Source organism: Hipposideros armiger, unplaced genomic scaffold (assembly GCF_001890085.2).
Source record: "Hipposideros armiger isolate ML-2016 unplaced genomic scaffold, ASM189008v1 scaffold_49, whole genome shotgun sequence".
NCBI lineage: Eukaryota > Metazoa > Chordata > Mammalia > Chiroptera > Hipposideridae > Hipposideros > Hipposideros armiger.
The window spans coordinates 5106517-5131943 of NW_017731399.1; the positions used below are offsets into that span (position 1 = coordinate 5106517).

Consider the following 25427-nt stretch of genomic DNA (forward strand, 5'->3'; position numbering starts at 1 on the left):
TGTGATGAGTCAGATGCACAAAGGCAAGTCAGGAGGAGATGTTGGACTTGCAAGGATGGAGGACTGGAAAGGCTAATCTGATGGGGAATCAAGGGGGCAGAATGCTGGCAGGCCTGGGGACAGGTGGGAAGTCTTCAGAAAGGAGAGCAATAATAGACCAAAGCAGTAGAAACTAAAACCAAGGTTATAATGCTCTTCTCAGACAAGACAGCCAGTGTCTTCAAGTCTTTGAGCTGCAGTTTATCTAAAGGATAAAGAGGATAAACAACTCTTTCCTTCTCTCTCTACAATAGCAGAGAAAATGGGCTGTTATGCAGCAGAAAGATTTAGGTAAAGATTGCTTATTATTTTTTATTGACCTTATTAAAGTATAGTTGACATACAATATTATAGTAGTTTTGAGTGCATGTACAACATACGAGTAGTGGTCTAATATTTATATACCTTTTGATGTGATCACCACGGTAAGTCTGGTAACCACCTATCACCATACAAGGTTATTATATTATTGACTACATTCCCTATGCTGTATATTATATCCCATGACTTATTTTGTAACTGAAAGTTTGTCACTCTTTTTTTCCCTTTCCCTTTTCACTGATCCCCCAATCCCCTCTCCTCTGACCACCATCAGTTTGTTCTCTGCATCTAGTAGTTCATTTCTGTTTTATTTTGATTTTTTAGATTCCGCATATAAGTGAAATCATACCATATTTGTCTTTCTCTGTCTAACTTATTTCACTTATAATACCCTGTGGGTACACCCATGTTGTCACAATTGGCAAGATTTCAGTCATTTTTATTGATGAGTAATATTCAACTGTGTGTTTATCACACATATCACATCTTTTTTATCCATTCATCTATCAATGGACACCTACTTTGGTTGCGTCCATATCTTGGCTATTGTAAATAATGCTATGATGAAAATACAGGTACATATCTTTTCACATTAGTGTTTTTGTTTTCTTTGGATAAATACCCAGAAATGAAATTGCTGGGTCATACGGTAGTTCTATTTTTTTTTCATGTGGGAGTCGAACTGGCAACCTTGCTGTTATGAGTGCATGCTCTATCCACTGAGCCATCCAGGCGGCAGCTCAGCTCAAGGTGTTGAGTTCAGTCCCAGCCGTGGGTGGGCATAGCCACCACCGAACAGGCAATCTTGTCATTAGGAGCACGTGCTCTCACCAGCTGAGCCATCCCACCACATGTTGGCAGCTCAGCGGCAGCTCAACTCGGCCGTGGCTCGGGCTATTTTTAATTTTTGAGGGAACTCCATATTCTTTTCCATAGTGCCTGCACCAATTTAGAATCCTACCAACAGTGCACGAGGATTCCCTTTTGTCCACACCCTTGCCAACACTTATCTGTTGTAGTCATTCTGACAGGTGTAAGGCGATATATCTCATTGTGGTTTTGATTTGCACTTTCTCTGATGATAGTTATGTTGAGCATCTTTTCATGTCTGTGGCCATCTGTGTGTCTTCTTTAGAGACATGTCTATTCAGGTCCTCTGCCTATTTTTTTTAATTGGATTTTTTTCTGATGTTGAGTTTTATGAATTCCTTATATATTTTAGATATTAACCCCTTATTGGATATATCATTTGCAAATATCTTCTCCCATTCAGTAGGTGGCCGGTTTTTTTTTGTTGATGGTTTCCTTTGCTGTGCAAGAACTTTTTAGTTTGATGTTGCCTCGTTTATCTATCTTTGTTTTCGTTGCCTTTGCCTGAGGAGACGTATCCAAAAAACTATTCCTAACACCAATGTTAGAAAGTTTATTTCCTATGTTTTCTTTTAAGAATTTTATGGTTTCAGGTCTTACAATCACATCTTTAATCCATTTTGAGTTTATTTTTGTATATGATCTAAAAAATACGCCCAGTTTCTTTTTTTTTTTTTGCATGTATCTATCCAGTTTTTCCAACACCATTTATTGAAGAGATTATCATTTCCCCATTGTATATTCTTGCCACCTGTGTTTTAGATTAATGACCATATAAGTGCGAGTTTATTTCTGGGCTCGCAATTCTGTTCCATTCATCTATGTCTGTTTTGTGCCAGTACCATAGTCTTTTGGTTACTATAACTTTGCAGTATAGTTTGAAATCAGGAAGTGTGATGCCTTCCACTTTGTTCTTTTTTCTCAAGGTTGCTTTTGCTATTCAGGGTCTTCTATGGTGCCAAATAAATTTTAGAATTATCTGTTCTAGTTCTAAAAAAAGTCATTGGTATTTTGATAGGGATTGCACTGAATCTATAGATTGCTTTGGGTAGTATGTGTATTTTAAGGATATTAATCCCTCCAATTCCTGAGCACAGTATATAGTTCCATTTGTGTCTTTTTCAATTTTTTTCATCAATGCCTTATAGTTTTCAGAGGACACATCTTTCACATCCTTGGTTAAGCTTATTCCAAGGTATTTCATTCTTTTTGATGTAATTGTAAATAGGATCATTTTCTTAATTTCTGATAGTTTATTTGTGCATAAAAATGCAACAGATTTCTGTATATCAACTTTGTATCCTGCAACTTTACTGAATTCATGTATTAAGACTAATAGTTTTTGGTAGAGTCTTTAGGATTTTCTATATATAGCATCATATCATCTGCAGATAGTAACAGTTTTACTTCTTCCTTTCTAATTTGGATGCCTTTTATTATTATTTTGTAATCTGGTTGCTGTGGCTAGGAATTCAAATGCTACGTTGAATAAAAGCGGTGAAAGTGGGCATCCTTGTCTTGTTCTTGATCTTAGAGGAAAAGCTTTCAACTACTCACCATTGAGTATGATGTTAGCTATGGGTTTGTCATATATTGTCTTTATTAAGTTGAGGCATGTTCCTTTTATCACAACTTTGTTGAGAGTTTTTATCATAAATGGATGTTGAATTTTGTCAAATGCTCAATAGATGTTTCTGCATCTATTGAGATGATCATAAGATTTTAATCCTTGGTTTTGTTAATGTAGTGTATCACATGGATTGATTTGTAGATATTGACCCATCCATCCATGCCTGGATTAAGTCCCACTTGATCATGGTGTATGATCCCTTTAATGTCTTGTTGAATTTGGATTGCTAATATTTTGTTGATAATTTTTGCATCTATGTTCATCAAGAATAGTGGCCTGTAATTTTCTCTTTTTGTAGTAACTTTGTTTGGTTTTGATATCAGGATAGTGCTGATCTCGTAGAATGAGTTTGAAAGCATTTATTCCTCTTCAACTTTTTTAAATAGTTTGAGAAGGATAGCTATTAATTCTTCTTTCAATGTGTGGTAGAATTCACCTGTGAAGCTGTCTGGTCCTGGACTTTGGTTTGTTGGAAGTTGATTACTGCTTCAATTTTGTTACTCGTAATTGGCCTATTCAGATTTTGTTTCTTTCTGGTTCAGTCTTGGAAGGTGGTATGTTTTAAAAATGTATCCAGGGCCGGCCAATTGGCTCATTGGTTAAGAGTTGGCTTGGGAGCACAAGCTCTGAGCAGCGGGGCTGCTGGTTCAGATCCCAGATGGGCCAGTGACGATGCGCCCTCTACAGCTAAGATGGTGAACAACAGCTCGACCTGGAACTGGGCTGCCGCGAGCTATTGTTGAGTGGCTGGCAGCCAGTGTGAGCGGCTGTGAGACTCTCTGAGCGGCCGTCCAATGGCTGGTGACCGATCTGCCTCAGCCGGGAAGAGCACAATGATCACAATACCAACATGGGCCAGTGAAGCGACATCCTCCACAACTAGACTGAAGAACAAAAGGACAGCAACTTGTCTGTTCCCTCCCCCAATTCCCCAATTAAAAAAAAATGTATCTGTTTCTTCAAGGTTGTTCAATGTATTGGCATATAATTTTTCATAGTATTCTTTTATGATCCTTTGTATTTCTGTGGTGTCATTTGTAACTTCTCTTTCATTTCTGATTTTATTTATTGGGCTCTCTTTTTCTTGATGAATCTGGCTGGAGGTTTGTCAATTTTATTTATCCTTTCATAGAACCAGCTTTTAGTTTCATTGATTTTTCCTACTGCTTTTTAGTTTGTTTCATTTATTTCTGTTCTGATCTTTATTATTTCCTTCCACTTACTTTGGCTTTTGTTTTTATTTTTCTAATTCCTTTAGATGTCAAGTTAGATTGTTTGAGATTTTACCTGTTTCTTGAAGTGGGCCTGTATACTATGAACTGCTTTTGCTATATCCCATAACTTTTGGAAAGTTGTATTTTCATTTTCATTTGTCTCAAGGCAGTGTTTGATTTCCTGTTTGATTCACTGCTTGATTAGTAGCATATTGTTTGATCTGCACGTATTTGTTTTTCCTAGTTTCCTTCCTATAATTGATTTCTAGAGTCATGCAATTGTAGTCAGAAAATGTGCTTGATATAGTTTTAATCTTGAATTTGTTGAGGCTTGTTTTGTGGTCTGTCCTGGAAAATGTTCCATGTGCACTTGAGAAAAATATGTATTCTGCAGTTTGCAGATGAAATGTTCTATGTGTCTATTCAATTTGACATTTAAAGCCATAATTTCCTTATTTATTTTCTGTCTAGATGATCTATCCATTGAAGTAAGTGTGGTATTAAAGTCCCCAACTAATATTGTTTTACTGTGAACTTCTGCCTTTGTGTCCTTAATATGTTTTATATACTTAAGTTCTCCTATGTTGGTTCTATAGATATTTACAATTATTATATCCCCTTTTTGGACTGACCCCTTTATCATTACGTAATGTCATTTTTGGGGGATCTCTTTTTACATTCTTTGTTTTAAAGTCTATTTCATCTGAGTGTGGGTACCCAAGCTTTCTTTTCCTTTTTATTTGCATGGAATATCTTTTTCCATCCCTTTACCTGTCAAAATAATATTCAGGTATCTGGACATAGTGGAGATAGCTAAGTGCCTTGCACTGTAGTGTCTGTTTCTTTTAACTATTAATGGGTATGGGTATCATCCTGTTAACCCTCTTCTCCAAAAGCCTTGCTTTTAAGTCATCACCTGGGAAATTACAGAAAATATAAATTCTAAGTTCCCACCCCAGATCTGCTAAATCACAGATCCTGGGGGGTGAGGCTGAGTGACCTGTGTTTTAACAAACACTCAGGCAATTCTGATGCAAGCTCAAGTTTGAGAGTTACTGTTCTAAAATATATAGCAAAGGGTTAAAAGCACCTGATATTAAGCAGAGTGAACGAACTCATCCTGGCTCTTCTAGCCAAATATTTAATACGTCAGGACTCTCCAGTCAGAAAAACAGTATAAAAGCCTTAACATGTTGGAGATGAGGACAAGGGGAGGCAGTCTGAGTCCTTTCAATTTGTCAGTCACTGGCTTTACACGTATGATCCCACTGAATCTTTAAAACAATATATGAGGCTGTTACTATTTTACCAGATGAGTAAACCAAACTCAAAGAGATTAGGTAATTTACTTCGACATAGTGCTACGTAACGGCTGGGATTGGAGTCCCGGTCTAAATGTTTTATTTTTTTTATTGGAGTGTGATAATTCCACATGGACAGGTCATTAGTGGCATAATTCATACAGGGAAAAGGTATCCAAGGTTACTGTGGTTTCGTTCTTCTAAAATAACATAGATCATGTTAACAATGCCCAAGTCATTATTAGTTATTGTGTGTTTCTGACCAAGGTGTGCCACCTTGTACTTAGTCTCAATTTTGTTCATTTTAGGGAAGCACCAGATTATTGCTGGAATATATCTACTGTGAGATTGGAATCCGTTCAGTCAGTGTTTTACATTTAACTAGAGGCAAGTGACTTAAGCTTGCTCGGGCTTATTTCCTTTTCCTTTGGACTATCATTTTTATCCCCATCTGAAGAGTTATTAATCCAAACCAACCCAATCTGTTTATAACCTGCAGATTTGGGGTGCAACCAATTTGCCCCTCTAGTCAACTCCTGAATGAATATCCTCCATCAATATAGGCCAATGGCAACTTCTCTCAGAAACTCCCAACCAACGCCCACCCAAGCCCTTCAGAAATAATGTTAAACCCTCCAAACCAGATAAAAATCATGGCCTAAACAGACCTTTTCAGCTTGTTAATCAGAGTACCTTGTAGTATCCATTCTTACCCTGTTATTAATTCTAGAATTTGTAGAATTGTTGAACCAAATTAAAAAAATAAACTCGGCTGTAAGCTCTCAATTAGCTGCACCACTGGAGAGGAACAGTGACGTGGCAGATTTTAAAATGTTGTTCTATTTGGCTTTGGAATGCATGATTATTTTTTCAGTAGATTTACTTCTCTAATTATGTTTTGCACAGCCTAATATTAACTGGCATTTGTATTCCCTGAGCACATAACATCTAACATTGTGAATTGGGGGACACAGTAGAGGCAATCCAAAAATGTGCTGGTCTCAGGGAATGACAATGTTGTTATGGCAAATCCACACATGGATAATGAAGAGAGAACTAATTATAAAGTGTTCTGCAAATATTAAACCATAAGCAGAGAAGGCAAATTAGGAATTCTCTGTGGACATATAAACAGAGAGTTAAAAAAAAGCTTATTAAAATTCTAAAAGGGACAGAAACTTTCAAGAGTCATCTTTAGTATTAATGGAGCCTGATGAAAAGATTAGGCTGCAAGGAGGGTCAGTCAAGGAGTTACTGAGTGGTCTTTCGAATAAGAAAACCTCAAGCAATAATACCAATGCATTTTAAAAGAGCGTTTAAAATGAATTTTATTGTTTGAATTTTACAAGTAGTCTTTAAAGGCTTCAAACAAGAACTCTGTTGCAAAACTCTAATAAATAGCTTGCCCCAAGTCCCCAGACAAAATGTAAAACAAAATAAAAATTAAACTCAGAAGGATAAGCAAGGCTTCAGAATGCTTGGGTGTTAGTGATATTTCTCATTTACAAAGAGATATCAGGCAATGTACAACCTCCCTCATGTAAGTCAAACAGAGAAAGAGACAATTGAGATCTTTACAAAGCACTCTGAAATCTTCCTATTTCCATGATAGAAATGTCACCAGAAAAAAAAAATCCCATGGAGAAATCACAATCATGGATGAAACAAGAGCATAAAAATCTGGTGGTGGCAGTGAGGGGAGAAGAGAGGAAAATCCATCCTGTTTTTCAGGGATGAAGACAGGAAAAGAGTCGGGATTACTTGGGGCAGGGAACATCCAAGCAGATGACAGTAGATTGCTGAACGCTCCCCCTTAGACCAGAGCTGCCACTGAGAGGGCACAGGTGTCAGTTTAGTGACAATTATGAAGGCTAGAAATGGGGCCACCAGGGGCTCCCCTGGGGCCCCTCAACACTGGTGCATCCAGTGTCTGTGCTCTGCAGGACTGAGGGCCTTGAACAACGGGCCAGGGCCCCAAAGCAGCTGTATCACTAGACAGGAAAAATAGCACATCAACCATTTCTGCAGCAAAATCCTTTGGATGGCCACAAAAGGATGCAGAAAATGCCGTGCTTAAATTGCACAGAAGGACATGCAGGTTTCAAAAGCCCATTCCATTATCACAGTCATTGCTCCTAACAAGCAAGTACTAACATTCACAATTTAACATTCATTTTTCCTAGTAATAGATACTGGTGAAATCTTGCTTTGGAGATTAGGGCTTATTAATATGGTCATTCTGAGTGAGGTAAAAAATACAATTTTGCCACGTTTTCATCTTTAAAAATTTCAAACAAAAACCATACTTTTGAGCAAAATGCATTCAAATAATAAGATTTTCGTTTGGAGCCAGGAAGCTGTAGAGAAGCTGATTCCAATTTCGAGGGTGGGACTCACTTAAGCCAAACCAAAAAGGGCTCTGGCTCTGAGAAGCACACAGCACCTGGGACCATCCTCTCCCTAAGGAAAGGAAGGAGGGAGTGATGTCACAATGTAGGACTAAAAAGGGGCGTGGCTCACAGGCACTCTCTCTTTTCTCTCTGGTTCGCTGACTTGCTGTTGTTAAATAACCCGATCCTGCTAATCTCTGTAACAGGTACAAACAGCCCAGCTCACGCACAAGTCATTCAAGGAGGTAGGCATTTTCTAAAACTACCTCCCTCCCAGGCATTTTAGGAATGAAGGTAAGGAAATCTCCCTCCCCAAATAAACAATTTTTAAAAACTTTTATTTTCCTAGGAACAATGACATTTGTCAGGATAATGAGGGAAAGCTTGGGTTACCTGAAAAAGTTAAGAAAGAGCTGATGGAAATAGAGGCAGATGGGCAGGGGGCGGGGGGCCGACCCTGGTCCTAGGCCCAGTTTCTTTTTAAATACGTAACAGATAAAGATATTGTGCAAAAAAATAAAGACATTCACATTTTAGCAGTTAAACTTTTATTTTACTTTTTAAAATTTTTACTTTTTTTCTTTTCTACAAAAGGCAGATAATGATTGTTGATCTGCAATTGCTGTGCGCTCCTGGAAAGAGGGCAAGCAGGAAGCTGAGGAGGTTGCTCTGAGAATGTGCTCAATGGCGTGACTAAGGGGCTTCCCAGCCTCACTCAGAGGCTCCCGGGTCCCTCTCTCCTGTCCACCTCGGCCTGCCCTAGCTCATGTCTATGGTATTGAAGACCCACTCGGTGAACTTCTTCAGCTTGTCGGAGGCGTTCTGGGACTCCTCCTGCAGCCTCAGGTTGTCCTCTCGCAAGTGCTGAACTTCCGCCTGAAGGTGGGCTTTGTCTTCCTTTTCCTGGGAGGTAGAGCAGAGTAGAAAAGGGCTAAGAGGGATGGCCCCACCTCGCTGGGCTGCTAGGAGGAGTGTCTATGGATCTGTCTGGACCCTTTGCCCATCCCCCTTCTTCATTCTACTAAACATCTGTGTACAAGGCCTGCTCCTGGATGTTCAGATACTCTAACCCCAGAGTGATTCGTTATATAGAGGCTTATTTTGGAATGTACATACTTTCATGTATATTTTAATGTCTTTGTTAATAAGGACTGGTAAATTTGGGGCTATTGTTTTGGTGGCTGTTGTCTTAATATAGTCAAAGCCACTCAAGAAACAAAACAAGATGCAGGCTCGGCAGAAAGCCCAAATAACAATGACGACGTGTGGGTCTAAGCTATCGACCCCATTATACAAGGCGTTGGGAGGCCAGGAGGCTGGCCGAGGTTCAAAGGCTTCCACAACAAGGGAACAATGAAGGCCTTTCTTGCATTATTGTGTCAATGAGAACTGAGCTCCAAGCACATGTGCACGCTGAGAAAATAAGGGAAAACACCCACATCTTATTCCACTAACACTACAGTTAGTGGAGCTCTCACAGTTCAAGGGCAGTTTGCACAGACCGGGCAGTTTACTTTAAGAATATGTGTTTTTACCTTCTTCAAATCTTCCCGAAGCATCTTCAACATCCCTTCCAGCTGGTCCACTTTGGAAGCCAGAGTGGGAGAGGAGTCTTTACTGCTGGGAACAAGAAACAAAAGCCCACGTTGGTGGGAGCCTCCAAGGCTGGGTTCGTTTGGCATTTGTTTTTAATGAGGAAGATGTGTTTGTAAAATAGTTTTCAATGTGCATTTGTGATATTAAAAAAGAAAATGGTCATTTTAACAAAAGATTATACAAGTGTAAACTATAGCCAATCAGTAGCTTCCTTTGTTAAAGATACTGTATTTTTATCACAAAAGAATATAGGACAATAAGTGACAATGGTTTCTTTGACGGCACAAGAGGTACTTTCTGGTAGACACGACTGTCAAACAATGAAATGATTCCTATGTCTTTAGTGGCTTTAAGAAGAGGAAAGCAAGCTCCACCTTGGGGTGACCAGGACAGCGCAGGTCTCTGGCTCCCCAGGAAGTAGCCTGTGGCCACCCATCCAGTTGCAGCTAGTGATCGTGCTCTTGTCTTAAAAACTAGTCTAAATATCTTAAAATATTTTTAAAAATCAGATTCCAGGTTTCAAAAGCTTGCCAGTCCAACCTTAATGTCTTAAATTCTTTCCTATTATGATCAGCAAGCTAGGCCCACAATCTTCTTATTTTCTCCCACTTTACTTCTGCATTAATAATGCCATGCTAGAAGAGTGCCCAAAGCAGGGTGAGCTACAGGATGAGAAGGCCACCCTACCGGCTCCACCTATGACACGGCTGGGCAAAGGCTGAAGACCCTTGTCAACTATCCTTCCCCCCATCTCCTTGACCTGAATTCAAGCTGTGGAAAGTTTGAGACTTCCAGCTGGGCACAACCCTCAAAGCTATGCAACCGAGAATCTAAAGCCTTCCACTGGAGTAACAGGCAGCTGCCTCTTTCCAGAGGTCAAAGGGGAAGAGGCAGTGATTCTGAATTATTGGAATCCTGGAATAAGAGGTATTCTTTACTTTAAAAATCAAAGTTCAGGTTAGAATTCCCGACCTACAACGAGCTGTGTTGATGTCTTCTGCTAATTCTAGGTCTACAACAAACCCAAAAGGTAAAATGCACGGTGGCACAAAGGCTGCAAATAAATGAAATGATACAATCTTCAAACATTTAAGACGACAACCAATTACAAGCTGACAATAAAATGGATTTTAAAAGGTAAGTGATCAGTGATGATCCACAGCCACATGTGGTCCAACAAGCTGCTCAGATTTGGATGGGTTGAATGCCAAAGAGGTGGCAGAATAAGTGTGGTGCTGAACAGAATACGTGTGGTGCTGGATGGGGAGTGGGGGTCTCCTTCACGAGACACCGAGCCCACTCGCAGCTCCTGGCAGGGCTGATGCAGTCACACAGGTTGTCAGGACTGAAGCAACTTTTAGTAGCTTATCTTGACTTCTGGAGGTTTTCAAAATGAATTCTGTGTCTGTGTGTGCACTGATAGTTTTTCAAAACATATATAACTCCATTTGCATTTGTTCATCCACACTGAACAAAGAGCCAATCATCACCATTGTGATGTCTTATGATTCTATAAAGGTTTAAAAACTAAGAAATAATCCTTTCTTAGGAAAATGGACTTTGCTCACGCAGAATCTCTTTGTTAGAGACCTCATCCCAAGAAGATACATTTTGGGCTGCACCCCACCCCAACTCTGCAATTCTTTTTTCTTTTTTTAAGTTCTCAGCAGCCAAACTAACTGCCACTCTCCAGCTGTCCCAATGGTCAGAGTGAATGCAGAATCTATTGGTTACACTCATGAAAAATGATCCACTACTTCTGTAGTTTCTGTACAAATAGTGTTTCCTTGCAGACTTGCTCCGAAATGTCCTCAAGCACAAACCATAGTACATTGGGTGATCTACACCACTCTCACTTGCCTGTTAGTTGTCTGTTTCTGACCAAGTTTTACAGATACCTGGATTCTTGATCATCTTCAAAGGGTTTTAAGGGAAGAGGATTCAAATGGATGAGATTATTCTGAATCAAAGAGTGCTTACTCCAAGTTCCAAGGCTGACCCCTAGGATGCTCTAATATACAGTTAGTCCCCACTGCAAGTTGCAGAGCCTATCAATGACGTGTAACAACCAACCAATTTTACCACAGGCTAACTGACATAACCAAGAGTTCAGTTCCTATAGCACCTCATAACGAAACGTTATTCAAGGTCCTGCAGTATAGTAATATCACACACATATCCAATATTTTCACCACATGAAACTGAGGGGAAAATGAAAAAAGTCAGCCTCTGCACAGTTAAACAGAAGTCAAAGTCCACGTTCTTAACTCACAAGAAAACCCTCTGGTTATTGCTCATGTATTTTACATACAATCTTAACTATCCTGGTGACCCACATCTAATGCAGATTTGAAGTAGCATGTTGGAGCTGCTAAGCAGGCCCATTTGCAAGATGGCCAACTAAGAGATGGGGAACAGACTCAAAAACCAGTCTCACAGGAATCGGGGGATGTTTTAGTGCAAATGAGTTTTGTTACCTTACCTAATAAGCCCTGAGGGCATAAATGTATTATGGCATTAAATAACAATGAATATTCATAATTACGACTTTACGTCATCAAGGCTGGTTTAATTGCATTTACACTATTTAGTTACAAAGTGTTCTAACTAAAATGTGAAGTGCCTGGCACTGCGGGGATTCAGCTAATCCCCATGGCCTCCATCTTCCCCTTCCCCATCTGCTGGCACTAGTGTAGGTGATGCGGTGCAGAGTGGTGACCTCACCATTGGGTGACCAACCTGCTGTAAGACTTCATCTGGGCCAGAGCCTGGTCCTCAAGCTGGTCACTGTTGGATGCAGCACTCAAGGGGCGATGGTTCTCATCACTAGCAGCAAAGAATGAGGCTCTCTGGACTGGAAAGGAGATTAAGACACCATTCAATATTTTGGAACTGTGTCCTGAGCCCTATCTATCAAGCCACCAAATGGCCACAGTGACAGTCATTTATCTAATCAGCGTGCAGGGAAGCATCAGAGCCCCCATGGGAAGAAATTATTCTGTGGTTAGCTGTAAGAGGACAGGGGCATTGTAATTTCCCTTAAAAAATAGTTGTTGTGAATCAATTTTTTAGTCCTCCTTTTCTCTTGCTCATCAAAGGAGCATTCTGTTAAACGTTTCCCTGGAAACAGGCCTTGTGCCAAACTTCCCAGACCAAGGCTTTCCACTCAGTGATGATATAAAATGCATTAAAGAGCTGGTATTAAGCTTCTTGAGACTTGAAGTATGTTTTCCACGAGACGCCTGGGTACCCTGGTGGGCTTTAGCCTACGTCCACAACACGGGTGCTTCAAAATATACCAACTGAAAACTTGAGCCAAAAAATACCAAAATTAAATTTAAAGAAAACTGCCATTAAAAACACAAAACTTATACCATTTTATACACAGGAGAGTGACCAATAAACTGAAATTTAAAATCAAGTTAGTATTGGGAAATTGCCTGCGAAAATGGGGATTCCTTGTTGACTGCTTCAAGGTTGCCAAACTGAATTCTGTGGCCGAATCAATTTCTCCCGAAAATTTAAGCTTGACTGAATAGCCACTTTCCATTCTTCAAGAGCAATAACAACAAATAAGAACCCCCCAAACAAATCATCTGCTGTCATCTTCATTTTAGGAAGAACTACTTTACACCAAAAAATTTGGAGTGATAATCTTAGAATAAGTCAATCTAGTCCAAAAAAAGGCACTTGACAGCCTTATGTCAACACACAAGACAGCATTACTTTTAGTTTTTCAGATTTCAGCAAACGAGATCAGCAGCAGTCTAAGGACCTGCAATTAAGAACCACTGGCCTGGAGCAAGCACACAGCCAGTGGATGGGCCCAGGAACACTACGGACAGGAAATGTGCTGCCATACATGGGAGAGGTGGATGAGAAGGCCAAGGGGAGCGCCCAACATTTACCAGGACCAGGGCGGGGCGAGCATCGTAACAGATCCAACTGTGCATTTAGCAACCACATCTTTACGACGCTATGAGAGACCGTGTTCTTTTCAATCAAGGGACAGCGCCAGTCCTTCCCATATACGGGGAGGTGAAGCATCCATGTTATGAATCCCTGTGTAGAGGAAACACCAGGTTCCATCTGATTAAGTCAGGTGCTATGTGCCCCTGCTGGCCGGCTCAATAACTATTAGCTCAACTCATTTCTGGTTATGCCAGTGAAGGGCATGTACTGTCAGTGTGTCCGAAGAAGCTGAGCGAACAGACGTGACCAGAGCCCTCACACGGCCCACACCTCAGAGTGGCCCTGCCCGGGACTGTGCTGTCTGCTCGGGTCTTCAGTGGACTCACCCTCATAGGCCTTGGCGGCATCCACCAAGTTGGACCAATCCAAATCGGCAGCAGAATCGGGCAGGGGCATCAGGCCGGGGTCGGGCATGGGCCTTCGGGTCTCCTGGACGTCAGTGAGGGAGCTGTCCGAGGCCGAGAACTCTCCTACAGGAAGAGACGAAGGATAAGACACTTCTCATGCCCACAGGAGAACCACGCACGGCCTTGATCATTTCCTGTCACCATAATAGAGCTGGAAGTCATTCATCACCTAGAATCAGTTTCTAGCCTAGCTGGCCATGCCATTCTATAGCTGAGGTGAACTATGAATTGGCTTCCTCCAGTCTTAAGTCTTTCCTTTCTTTCTTCCCTTTTTTTTTTTTTTTAAAGATTTTATTGGGGAATTGGGGGAGGGGAACAGACAAGTTGCTGTCCTTTTGTTCTTCAGTCTAGTTATGGAGGACGTTGCTTCACTGGCCCATGTTGGTATTATCATTGCGCTCTTCCCAGGTGAGGCAGTTGCTTGCCAGCCATTGGACGGCCGCTCACGGTGGCTCATGAAAGCTCATGCCTGCAGCCTACTCTGTCACCAGCGACTCACAGCAGCTCAGCTCCAAGTCGAGCTGTTGTTCACCATCTTAGCTGTAGAGGGCGCAGCGTCACTGGCCCTCACGTGGGATCCAAACCGGGGCTCTGCTGCTCAGAACTGGCATTCCAAGCCAACTCCTAACCAACGCGCCACTCGGCTGGCCCTCTTTCTTTTCTTTTCTTTTTTTTTTTAAATAGCCTCCCACTATCTCATTTCTAGTCGTGTGAGTCATGGAAAAGTTACTTTTGCACGGAGGCAACATGTCTGCTTTTGAAGGAGCTCTTTGTCTACAGTGGGTTCCAGGGCCGCTCCAGCATCACAGAGTGAAAGGATTCAGGCTGGATAAAGAGGCCTTCTCTTTCCCAAGGACACGAAAAGCAACTCTTGGGGTCAGTTTTGGATTGTAGCAGTCGAATATCCTGAGCTCCTTCTAAGGTAACAATTTTTTAAATACAAATATTAAGTCATCCTAGGAACAAAACTTTGCTTCGCCGGGGCAGGGAGGAACGATGCAGTGAGCCACTCTACGCCATATGAGGGCACGCTGCTACTGCTCAAGTTCATGTAGGCAGAGGACAGGGAGGGAGGGCTGAGGGGGCTCATTAAATGTATGTAAATGCTCTCCAGGGGGCAGAAGCTGGGGTGGAAACAAGGGCGGAGTGTGCAAGTTCATCAGAAGGGCCACCCTCAGGATGTGACTGTGACACTGAAATCCATGCGAAACAGAATCAGAGGTGAAGCTCTCAGTGAAAATCTGTAAGCAACTCCAGAAATGCCTGTTTACAAGGAGTTAAAAAGTTTCATCAATTATGAGAGCCTGGTATATTTAGTGCTTGTTTTCCCTTTCAAATGATATACAGAGCTGCTCTGGAAGTGCAGCTGCCAGTTACTAATGTGCTTAAAATTAGCAAAATTATGAGTAAATGGAAATCAACAAATACTGCCAGATATTAAACGCTCAGTTCTATTTAAACTTGCTCCCACCAAGGGTAAGTAGGTGGAACAGGCAATTTTAGGGGTCACAACCCTTCTGCCCTTTTATCTGTGGGGCTCACATTTCCATATGGGGAAAAAGAAGTCATCTCTCCCGTCACCTAAACACATTTCAGTGGCATTCACGCCAAACGAAGCGGGGCTGAGGGATCAGGCCAGCAAGGATTGCTCAGTTTAGGACATGAGATCACCGTGCTGCTGCCTGACTTTCAGGAAAGCAAAGGTGAGCTCAGAGAGGGCAGCTCCTTCCTTCCCTCCTCAGGGCCCAGCCTTTAACCCCAGGCTTCCTCTGCTGAACAGCGACTGCGTGGGGGGGTCTGGGCTGCTCTCTTAGAATGTAAGCTTCTAGAAGACAGGGCCGATGTTGCCATGACACATGCAGAGATGGCTTCACAAAGGGTTTGTTTTTATTGCTGCAAAGGTTAAAAAAAGTACAGGGAAGTGAGAAAAGCATTCAAGGTAGACAGGAAGTTGTAGGAGCAATGGAACTCAGGGGAGTGTGGCCCCCATGTGGGGACAAAAAGGGAGAGAAAGTTTATGGCGTATTAGGTCACTACCAGGAGTTTTTTCCCTAGCATCTGGATGGTAAAACGTGGGCATTTTACGTGTTAAGTTTAGTTCTTTGGGGGTGACCTCCTGGAGCGAAGAGAAACCTAATTCAAGCTGCAGTTGGATGAGGGGGTGGGGAAGGGGAGGCTGGCATGATCCTTGAGTAATGTCTGCCACGGGTGAGAAGGGGGGAATGGGGACAGTGCGCAGGATGGAGATGATGGAGGTATAGTCATGAGAGTAGGTTGAGAGCTCACAACTAACGCAGGGAGAAAGCAAGTTAGGCAAGCAGCAGGTTTATAGAAAATACTGCTCTGAGAGGCAGCAGAAGAAAAAGACATGTGGGTCTGAATGAGCACAAAATTCCCAGACAAAAAGGGGGAAGGGAAGTGGGTTTACAGCCATATGTATAATAAATAAGCAGGAACATAGGTTCCATAACAGGAATCTGTCGTGCTGGGTCATAGCAGGGAGGGTAGGTACAAAAGACAACCCTGGAATGGAGCAGGACACAGAGAAGAGAAAGGAAAAGGGCAAACTTAAATCCATAGTCACAGAATACGGCTCTTAATAAAATTGGGATCTAATTAGGTCACAGAGCAAACAAAGCATTCATGACCCAAAGGCAAAAACATGGAGGCGCCTTGTTCCTAAAATAATACGCCTTTCCCTAAAATAATGCTTGCTTGCCCACTGAGTGAACGAACGAACGAGTCAACAAATGAGTGGCTGACACCACAGGCAATATCCTCACATCCTTGGAAAGACAGAGAACAATGGCAAGCCTGGGTTCTTATGTGACTGGAGGGAACCAGTGGCTACAATCTCTAAGAAATAACTAATCTAGTCTTAGCCAAATTTAGCCATAATAGCAGCAGCTGGGATGTTTAGTGAAAGTACTAATTCCCAAAATACACCTTTGTATTCAAATTCAAATTCAGGTCTTGGGGAAGGTCTGGAAATCTCTATTGTTAACATAGTAGGTTTGATAGGGGAGCATTTCCTCGCATCCAGTGCCCCAGTTTTTGCGGCTATAGCTCAAAGGATTGGCTCTGGTGGCCAGGGGGACTTGCATCCCTGGGCCCCATGGGACTGCAACGATCAGAGAGATAGTTCTTGGTATTATATCATCACTAGGACACTGCACAGACAGCAGATTGAAACAAACTCCAGTGTTTCTGTGAAAGGAGATTCTTTCTTGTTCTGGAGCTTTGGCCTGGGGGCTGGCTTCAAGTTTGGCATTCAACTAGGGGCTGGCCCATGAAGGGGCTTCTCAGGAAACAGAGGCCAATAGATGCCATATTTGCTGTCTTCCTCTGCCTCACTCCAGCTCATCAGTATCTCCCAGAAGGAAGCTTATCCACTCATATGGCATCCCGATTTTGTGACACATTTAGATTGCCTGGTTCTGATGACCAGCAGGGCTTAAGCCTGTGGTACCACAGGACAATACATATTTGCATACTTTAAAAGCTGCTGTCAAGAGGATCTGGCTTCCAATCAGCCTGAATCTAAGTCGCGACTGAGATTCTCCCTCTGGGATACTTACAGGTCTTAGCACACCTCAACTATAGGGAGTCACTAAAAATAAAGTTGGCTGTTTGGATACCACAGAAGTCTGAGAGAAAAGCAAAGAGCTAGGGCAGGGGTAAACGATAAAGTTCATGCCTTACATGAGGCCACTCCTTCAAGACTGGAAGAGGAGGCTGTTTCATCTAATGCATAGAAAGCTGTACAGAGTGTCAAGGAAAATGAAGAAACAGAAGAATACGTTCCAAATGAAAACACTAGATAAAAACCTCAGAAAAAAAATCTTACTAAAATGAAGGTAAGTTATTTAACCTGATAAAAAGTTAAAAATAATGGTCATAAAGTTGCTCACAGAGCTTGGGAGAAGACAGATGAACAAAGTGAGCATTTCAACAAAGAGACAGAAAATATAAGAAAGTATTGCATAGATGTCACAGAGCTGAAGAACACAATAACTGAACTGAAAAATAATGGAGGGGTTCAACAGCAGACTAGATGAAGCAGAAAAAAGGACCAGTAAACTTGAAGAAAGAACAATAGAACTCAATTAGAGCAGCAAAAAGGAAAAAAAAACCCCCAAAACAGTGAAGATAACTGAAGGGACTTATGGGACAACATCAAGTGGACCAACATTCACATTATAAGAGTCCTGGAAGGAAAGAAGAGAAAGAAGGCGGGGGGGGGGGGGGACGACGACAGATATCCAGATCCAAAAAGTCTTGTGAGTTCCAAATAAGATAAACCCAAATGGAACCATACCAAAACACATTATAATCAAAATGTGAAAAGTTTAAGACAAGGAGCAAGAGAAAAATAACTTGTTAGGTACAGGGGAGCCCTCATAAGGCTCTGAGCAGATTTTCTAGCAGCAATTTTGCAGGCCAGAAAGCAATGCCAAGATATATTCAGTCCTGAACAAAGAAAACTTCCAATCAAGAATACACTACCTAGTGAAGTTATCAAAGTATAAATCTAACTGGAAAAGGTAAATATATAGTAAAGATGGTCAATTGATCACTTATAAAGCCAGGATGAAGGTTAAAAGACAAAAATAGTAAAAATAACTATAACTACAATAATTTACTAAGGGATACACAAGATAAAAAGATGTGATGTCAAAAACATAAACTGTTGGGCTGGCCGAGTGGCTCAGTTGGTTAAGAGTTAGCTTAAGAGCGCAAGCTCTGAGCAACAGGACTGCCGGTTCAATTCCCACATGGGCCAGTGAGCTGCATCTGAGTTGAGCTGCTGCTGAGCTGCCAACAGGTGGCAGGACGGCTCAGGTGGTGAGAGCATGTGCTCCTAACAACAAGGTTGCCTGTTCAATGGTGGACTATGCCCACCCACAACTAAGACTGAACTTGGCACCTTGAGCAGAGCTGCCGCCCGGATGGCCCAGTGGATAGAACGTGCGCTCTTAACAAGGCTGCCAGGTTCGACTCCCTCATGGGATGGTGGCTATGCCCACCTTCAGCTAAGATTGTAACACAGCACCTTGAGCTTTGAGGCCATGAGCTGCCGACGGGCAGCCAGATGGCAACGGGCACCCTCCACAAGTAAGATTAAAGAACAACAACTTGGCTGGTCCCCTCCCTCAATTCCCCAATTAAAAAAACAAAACAAACAAAAAACATAAAATGTTGGGGGTGGGGGGGGAGTAAAAATATAGAGCTTTAGAATGCATTTAAACTTAAGCTGTTAACTGAAAATAGACTGTATAACTATGTCGTTATATGTAAGCTTCATTGTAACCACAAAGCAATAAGACCTATAGCAGATACACAAAATACAAAAAGAAACAAATCTAAGCATGCCACTACAGAAAGTCACCAAATCACAAAGGAAGAGAGTAAGACAGAAGAAAGGAACAGAGAAATTACAAAACAGAAAACAATTAACAAAATGGCAATAAGCACATACCTATCAGTAATCACTTTAAATGTAAATGGACTAAACACTCCAATAAAAAAAACACAGAATGGCTGGATGGATTAGAAAACAAGACCCATCTGTACACTGCCTATAAGAGACTCACTTTAGATGTAACGACATACACAGACTGAAAATGAAGGGATGGAAAAAGATATCTCAGGCAAATAAAAACCAAAAAAAAGCTGAGGCAGCTATACTAATATCAGACGAAACAGATTTTAAACAAAGACTGTAATAAAAGATAAATGAAAGCATTACGTAATGATAATGGGGTCAACCCAACAAGAAGATATAACATTTGTAAATATTTACACGTTAACAAAGGAGCACCTAAATATATAAACCAAATATTAACAGACCTAAAGGAAGAGACAGTGATATAATAGTAGAGGGTTTTAGTACCCCGCTTACATCAATGGGTAGATCATCCAGACAGAAAATAAATAAGGAAACACTGGCCTTAAACAACACATTAGACCAGATGGACTTAACAAATATACAAAAAACATTCCATCCAAAAGCAACAGAATACATATTCTTCTCAAGTGCACATGGGACATTATCCAAGATAGATCATATGTTAGGCTAAAAAACAAGTCTTAATGAATTTTAAAATACTGAAATCATATCAAGCATCTTTTCCCACCACAGCGGTATATAACTTGAAATTAATTACAACAATAAAATGAAAATTCATAAATATGTGGAGTTTAAACAACATGCTACTGAATAACAAATGTGTCAAAGAAGAATCAAAAGAGAAATAAAAGAATACCGTGAGACAAATGAAAATGGAAATACAACATACCAACACTTATGGGATGCAGCAAAGCAGTTCTAAGAGGGAAGTTCATTTTTATAAATGCCTACATCAAGAAACAAGAAAAATCTCAAATGACCTAATTATACACTTCAAGGATCTAGAAAAAAAGAACCAATGAAGCCCAAAATTAGTAGAAGGGAGGAAATAAATGAAACAGAGACTAAAAAAAATAAAAATAAAAAAATAGCAAAGTTCAATGAAACTAACAATTGGTTTTTGGAAAAGATAAACAAAATAGACAAATATTTAGCTAGACTCATGAAGAAAAAAAGAGCAAAGATTCAAATAAAATCAGAAATGAAAGAGGAGGCATTACAACTGATACCACAGAAATAGAAAGGACCATAGGAGACTACTATGAACAATTATATGCCAACAAATTACCTAGAAACCTAGATAACCTAGAAAAAATGGAAAAATTTCTAGAAATATATAACTTACCAGGACTGAATCATGAAGAAACAGAAAATCTAAACAGACATATTAGTAGTAAAGAGATTGAATCACAGACCTCCCAGCAAACAAAAGTCCAGGACCAGAGGGCATTACAGGTTAATTCTACCCAACTTTCAAAGAAGAATTAATACCAACTTTCTCAAACTCCTCCAAAAAATGGAAGTGGTGGGAACAGTTACAAACTCATTTTATGAGGCCAGCATTACCCTGATACCAAAACTAGACAGGGATACCACAAGAAAAGAAAACTACAGGTCAATATTCCTGATGAACATAGATGCAAAAATACTCAACAAAGTATTAGCAGACAAAATTCAACAAGACATTAAAAGGATAATACACCATGATCAAGTAGGATTTATTCCAGGGATGAGAGGATGGTTCAAAATCCACAAATCAATAAATGTAATAACAGCACATTAATGAAATGAAGTATAAAAATAATATAATAGCAATAGATGCAGAAAAATAATGACAAAATTCAACATCCATTTATGATAAAAACTCTCAACAAAGTGGGTATAGAGGAAACGTACCTCAATATAATAAGGATCGTGTATGATAAGCCCACAGCTAACATCATAGTCAATGGTGAAAGGTGAAAGTTTTTCCTCTAAGATCAGAGACAAGACAAGGATGCCCATTCTCATCACTTCTATTCAACATAGTATTGGAAGTCCTAACCACAGCAATTAGACAAGAAATAAAGGCATCAAAATACAAAAGGAAGAAGTAAAACTCATCATTTGCTGATGACCTATTACATTAGAGAACTAAAGACTGCACCAAAAAGACCCCTGTAAGAACTAATTAATGAATTCAGTAAAGTTGCAGGATATAAAATCAATATATAAAAATGTGTTGCATTTTTATACATTAACAACAAACTATCAAAAAGAGAAATTAAGAAAATTCCATTTACAATTACATCAAAAAGAATGAAATATCTAGGAATAAATTTAACCAAGAAAGTGAAAGACCTGTATTCTGAAAACTACAAGATATTGTTGAAAAAAAGTGAAAAAGGCACAAATAAATGGAAGGATATACCAGACTGACTGGTTGTAAGAATTAATATTGTTAAAATGTCTAACCTACCCAAAGCAATCTACAGGTTCAATGCCTATCAAAATACTAATGACATTTTTCACAGAACTAGAACAAACAATCCTAAAATACGTATGGAATCACAGACAATAAATATCAAAGTAATCCTGGGGAGGCAGAACAAAGCTGGATGCATCATATTTCCTGATTTCAAACTATTTTACAAAGCTATAGTGATCAAAACAGTATAGTATTGGTATAAAAACACATATATAGATCAACGGAAGAGAATAAAGAGTCCAGAACAAACCCACACATATATGGTCAATTAAATTATAACATAGGAGTCAAGAACAGACAATGGAAAAGGGACAGTCTTTTCAATAAACGGTGTTGGGAAAACTGGACAGCCACATGCAAAAGAATGAACCTGGACCACTTTCTTACACCATACACAAAAATTAACTCAAAATGGATTGTAAGACGTGAAAACAACCTCCTAGAAAAAAACATAGGCGGTAAGCTCTGTGACAATGGTTGTGGCAATGATTTTTTAGATTTGACACCAAAGCAAAGGTAACAAAAGGAAAAATAAACAAGTGGGACTACATCAAACTAAAAAGCTTCTGGACAGCAAAGAAACCATCAACAAAATAAAAAGACAACCTACTGAGCAGGAGAAAATATTTTCAAATCCTATATCTGATAAGAGGTTTATATCCAAAATATATAGAACTCACAACTCAATAGCAAAAACCAAACAATCTGATGAAAAAAAGGGCAGAGGATCTGAACACTTTTTCCCAAAGACATACAGATGGCCAACAGGTACATTAAAAAAATGCTCATCAGCAGTTTTTCCTCTGTGTCTCTGAAACTATTTCTGTTTACATTACTTGTTTCTTCAGTTTTTTAAATTTCACATGTAAAGTGAGATCATATGGTATTTGTCTTTTTCTGACTGACTTATTTCACTTAGCATAATGTTCTCTAGGTCCATCCATATCGTTTCAAATGGTACTATTTCCTTCTTTATAGCTGAGTAATACTCCATTGTATAAATGTACCATAGTTTCTTAATCCAGTTGTCTACCGATGGGCATTTCGGTTGTTTCCAAGTCTTGGCTCTTGTAAATAGCGCTGCAATAAACATAGGGGTGCGTATATTTTTTTCCAATTAGTGTCTTGGGTTTTTCTGGATAAATACCTAAGAGTGGAATTGCTGGGTCATAAGGTAGTTCTATTTCCAGTTTTTTGAGATACCTCCATACTGATTTCCATAATGACTGCACCAATCTGCAGTCCCACCAACAGTGCACCAGGGTTCCCTTTTTCCCAGAACCTCACCAGCATTTGTTGTTTGCTGATTTATTGATGATAGCCATTGTGACTGGGGTAAGATGGTATCTCATTGAGGGAGAAGGGGAAGGGACGAGATAACATAAATTGGTAACTACAATATTGCCTCAGGGATAGAAAAGACAGTTTGGGGAATGTAATCAATAATGCTGTAAATACTTTTTAGAGGGCCAGATGGACTCATGTCTTGTTAGGGAGACCACTTCATGGATGGTGTAGAGGCCTGACCACTGCACTGTACATCTGAAGCTGCCATTGAATAATATTATATGTCAACTATAATTTAATACATATATAGTCATGGCATGTGGAGTAGAGTGTGGGAATGGAGTCAAGGGAATTGGAATAGATACGTATGAGATCGTGGGAGGGCAGTGGATGGGGGGAAGGGGGTTGTCATTTTCTGAGGGGTGAAAAGGATAACTAGTGCACTGTTTTGTACACCTGAAACTAATCATCATCATCATCATCATCATCATCATCATCATAATAATAATAAAATGCTCAACATCACTAATCATCAGGGAAGCGCAAACAAAAGCCACAGTGAGATAGCACCTCACACCTGTTAGAATGGCTATTATCAAAAAGATAAGAAGTGTTGGTGAGGACATGGAGAAAAGGGAACCCTTGTGCACTGTCAGTGGGAATGTGAATTGGTGCAGCCACTATGGAAAACAGTATGCAGACTCCTCAAACTAAAACTACCCTATGATACAGCAGTTCCACTGCTGGGTATTTATCCAAGAAAATATCCACTTCTGGGTATTAACTTGAAAAGAGAGAAGCACCCCCATGTTCACTGCAGCATTATATACAATAGCTAAAGTATGGAAACAATCTAATTGTCCACTGATGAATGAATGCATACAGAAGATGTGGTACATATACAATGCAATATTATTCAGCCATAAAAAACAATGAAATCTTGCCATTAGCAATGACATACTGGACCTTGAGGGTGCTGTTCCAGTTGAAAAAAGTCCTACAGAGAAAGATAAATAAGTCATGGGGATGTAATGTACAGCATGATGACTGTAGTTAACAATACTGTATTGCATATTTGAAAGTTGCTAGCACAGTAAATCTTAAAAGTTCCCATTACAAGAAAATAAAAAAACTGTAAGTATGAATGGTGATGGGTGGTAATTAGACTCACTGTGGTAATCATTTTGCAATATATACAAATATCGAACCATTACGTTGAACACCTGAAACTAATTTAATGTTCTATGTCAATTATACCCGAAATATTAAAAAAAAACAAAAAAACAAGCATCCCAGGTACTTTTATGGTCTGGTGAGGCTGAACGTCTGTACCCTGTGGTTTGCCATTACTGGTGAGAGGCTAAGTGAGGGAGGTGTTGGTGAGCTAAGATAACCTGAGCATGCGAGCAGGACTCTGTCCAGTTATTATTCTCTGAGTAATTGTTTTGGGGACATTGGCCATCATCAGCAGGGCTATTCAGCTGTAGCTAAAAGCAAACTTACCATGCAACGACTTCATCCCCAAGGTGTAGGAAGGCCTCCGCAATGGAAGAGACTTGGGGAGAGAAGGGTAGGTGCTACTGAAGAGGACATCGTTGGGCAGGGCTTGGTCCAGAAGCGAAGCCCTTGAGGTGAAAAAGTGCTCCCTCTGGCCACTGTAAATGCTCTCATCTGACAGCGTTCTGTGCAAGGCCCGCCGTGAGGTGGGGGTGGTAGGAAATGGAGACTGGGGCGAGGAGAGCGCATGGAACTGCAAAACAGTGTCGAGACAACAGAAGGTCAGTTTTCTGGGTCATGCACCTAAGACAGTTGGGTTAACACAATCACTGCTCTCAGACACACCTCTTCAACTCCTGGAGCCCAACAAGGAAGTGTCACAGTCCACCATTGTTGCCTATATCCTTCATAGCGAACATGGGAGTTCCTGGTCACATCCTCATAGCCCAGAATGCTGCCTGCAGCCTATCTGAGCTCAGTACATAATTCAGACATGTGACTGAGTGAGTTCATCAATATTGGGTCATAGTTAAGAACAACATGAGGATCAGACACATGTGAGTTGTATTTGAATCCTGTGTCATTGACCAAATCATGTAATCTCTCTGAACCAAACTCCTTGTCTAAGAAATGAGGGAACAGCATCTCTCAGGATTATTACAAGGAATAAATGAAACACTGGGTTGATTGCGATAGCATGCATCAATGGTATTAGGAAATAATGTGATGGCCCCCAGGGGAACAGCCATGGTGCCAGGAAGGGATCCCCAGAAGCTTGTCAAGTGACTACATGTTTGCTAGGCAACAAGAGCACTTGATCATCACAATATATTAACTCAGATAACAGGTGGCTCTTGATAAACATTAAACTATAATTATATTTAATGAGTTTTGGCAATAATTTATTTTTTGAGATAGATTTTGATTCATGAAATGAAAACAGGGAGGTCATCTTCATAAATGACAAACATTTATATAGTTATATATAAATGACAAAAGTTCCAGATAGCTGTATCTCTTGCTGAT

At 40.3% G+C, this 25427-nt stretch overlaps 1 protein-coding gene across 1 annotated transcript in view; it reads right to left on the reverse strand.

Annotated features, from left to right (window-relative positions):
• Positions 1 to 8279: 8279 nt before the first annotated feature.
• SIPA1L1 (signal induced proliferation associated 1 like 1) overlaps positions 8280 to 25427 on the reverse strand; it is a 347884-nt gene continuing 330736 nt past the window's right edge. The window contains exons 19-23 of the mRNA XM_019640297.1: positions 24408 to 24654; positions 13660 to 13803; positions 12101 to 12215; positions 9301 to 9385; positions 8280 to 8668 (exon numbers count right to left, since the gene is read on the reverse strand). Of these exons, the coding sequence (XP_019495842.1) occupies positions 8525 to 8668; positions 9301 to 9385; positions 12101 to 12215; positions 13660 to 13803; positions 24408 to 24654 (735 nt within the window). The 3' untranslated portion in view covers positions 8280 to 8524. The remainder of the gene's footprint in view (positions 8669 to 9300; positions 9386 to 12100; positions 12216 to 13659; positions 13804 to 24407; positions 24655 to 25427) is intronic.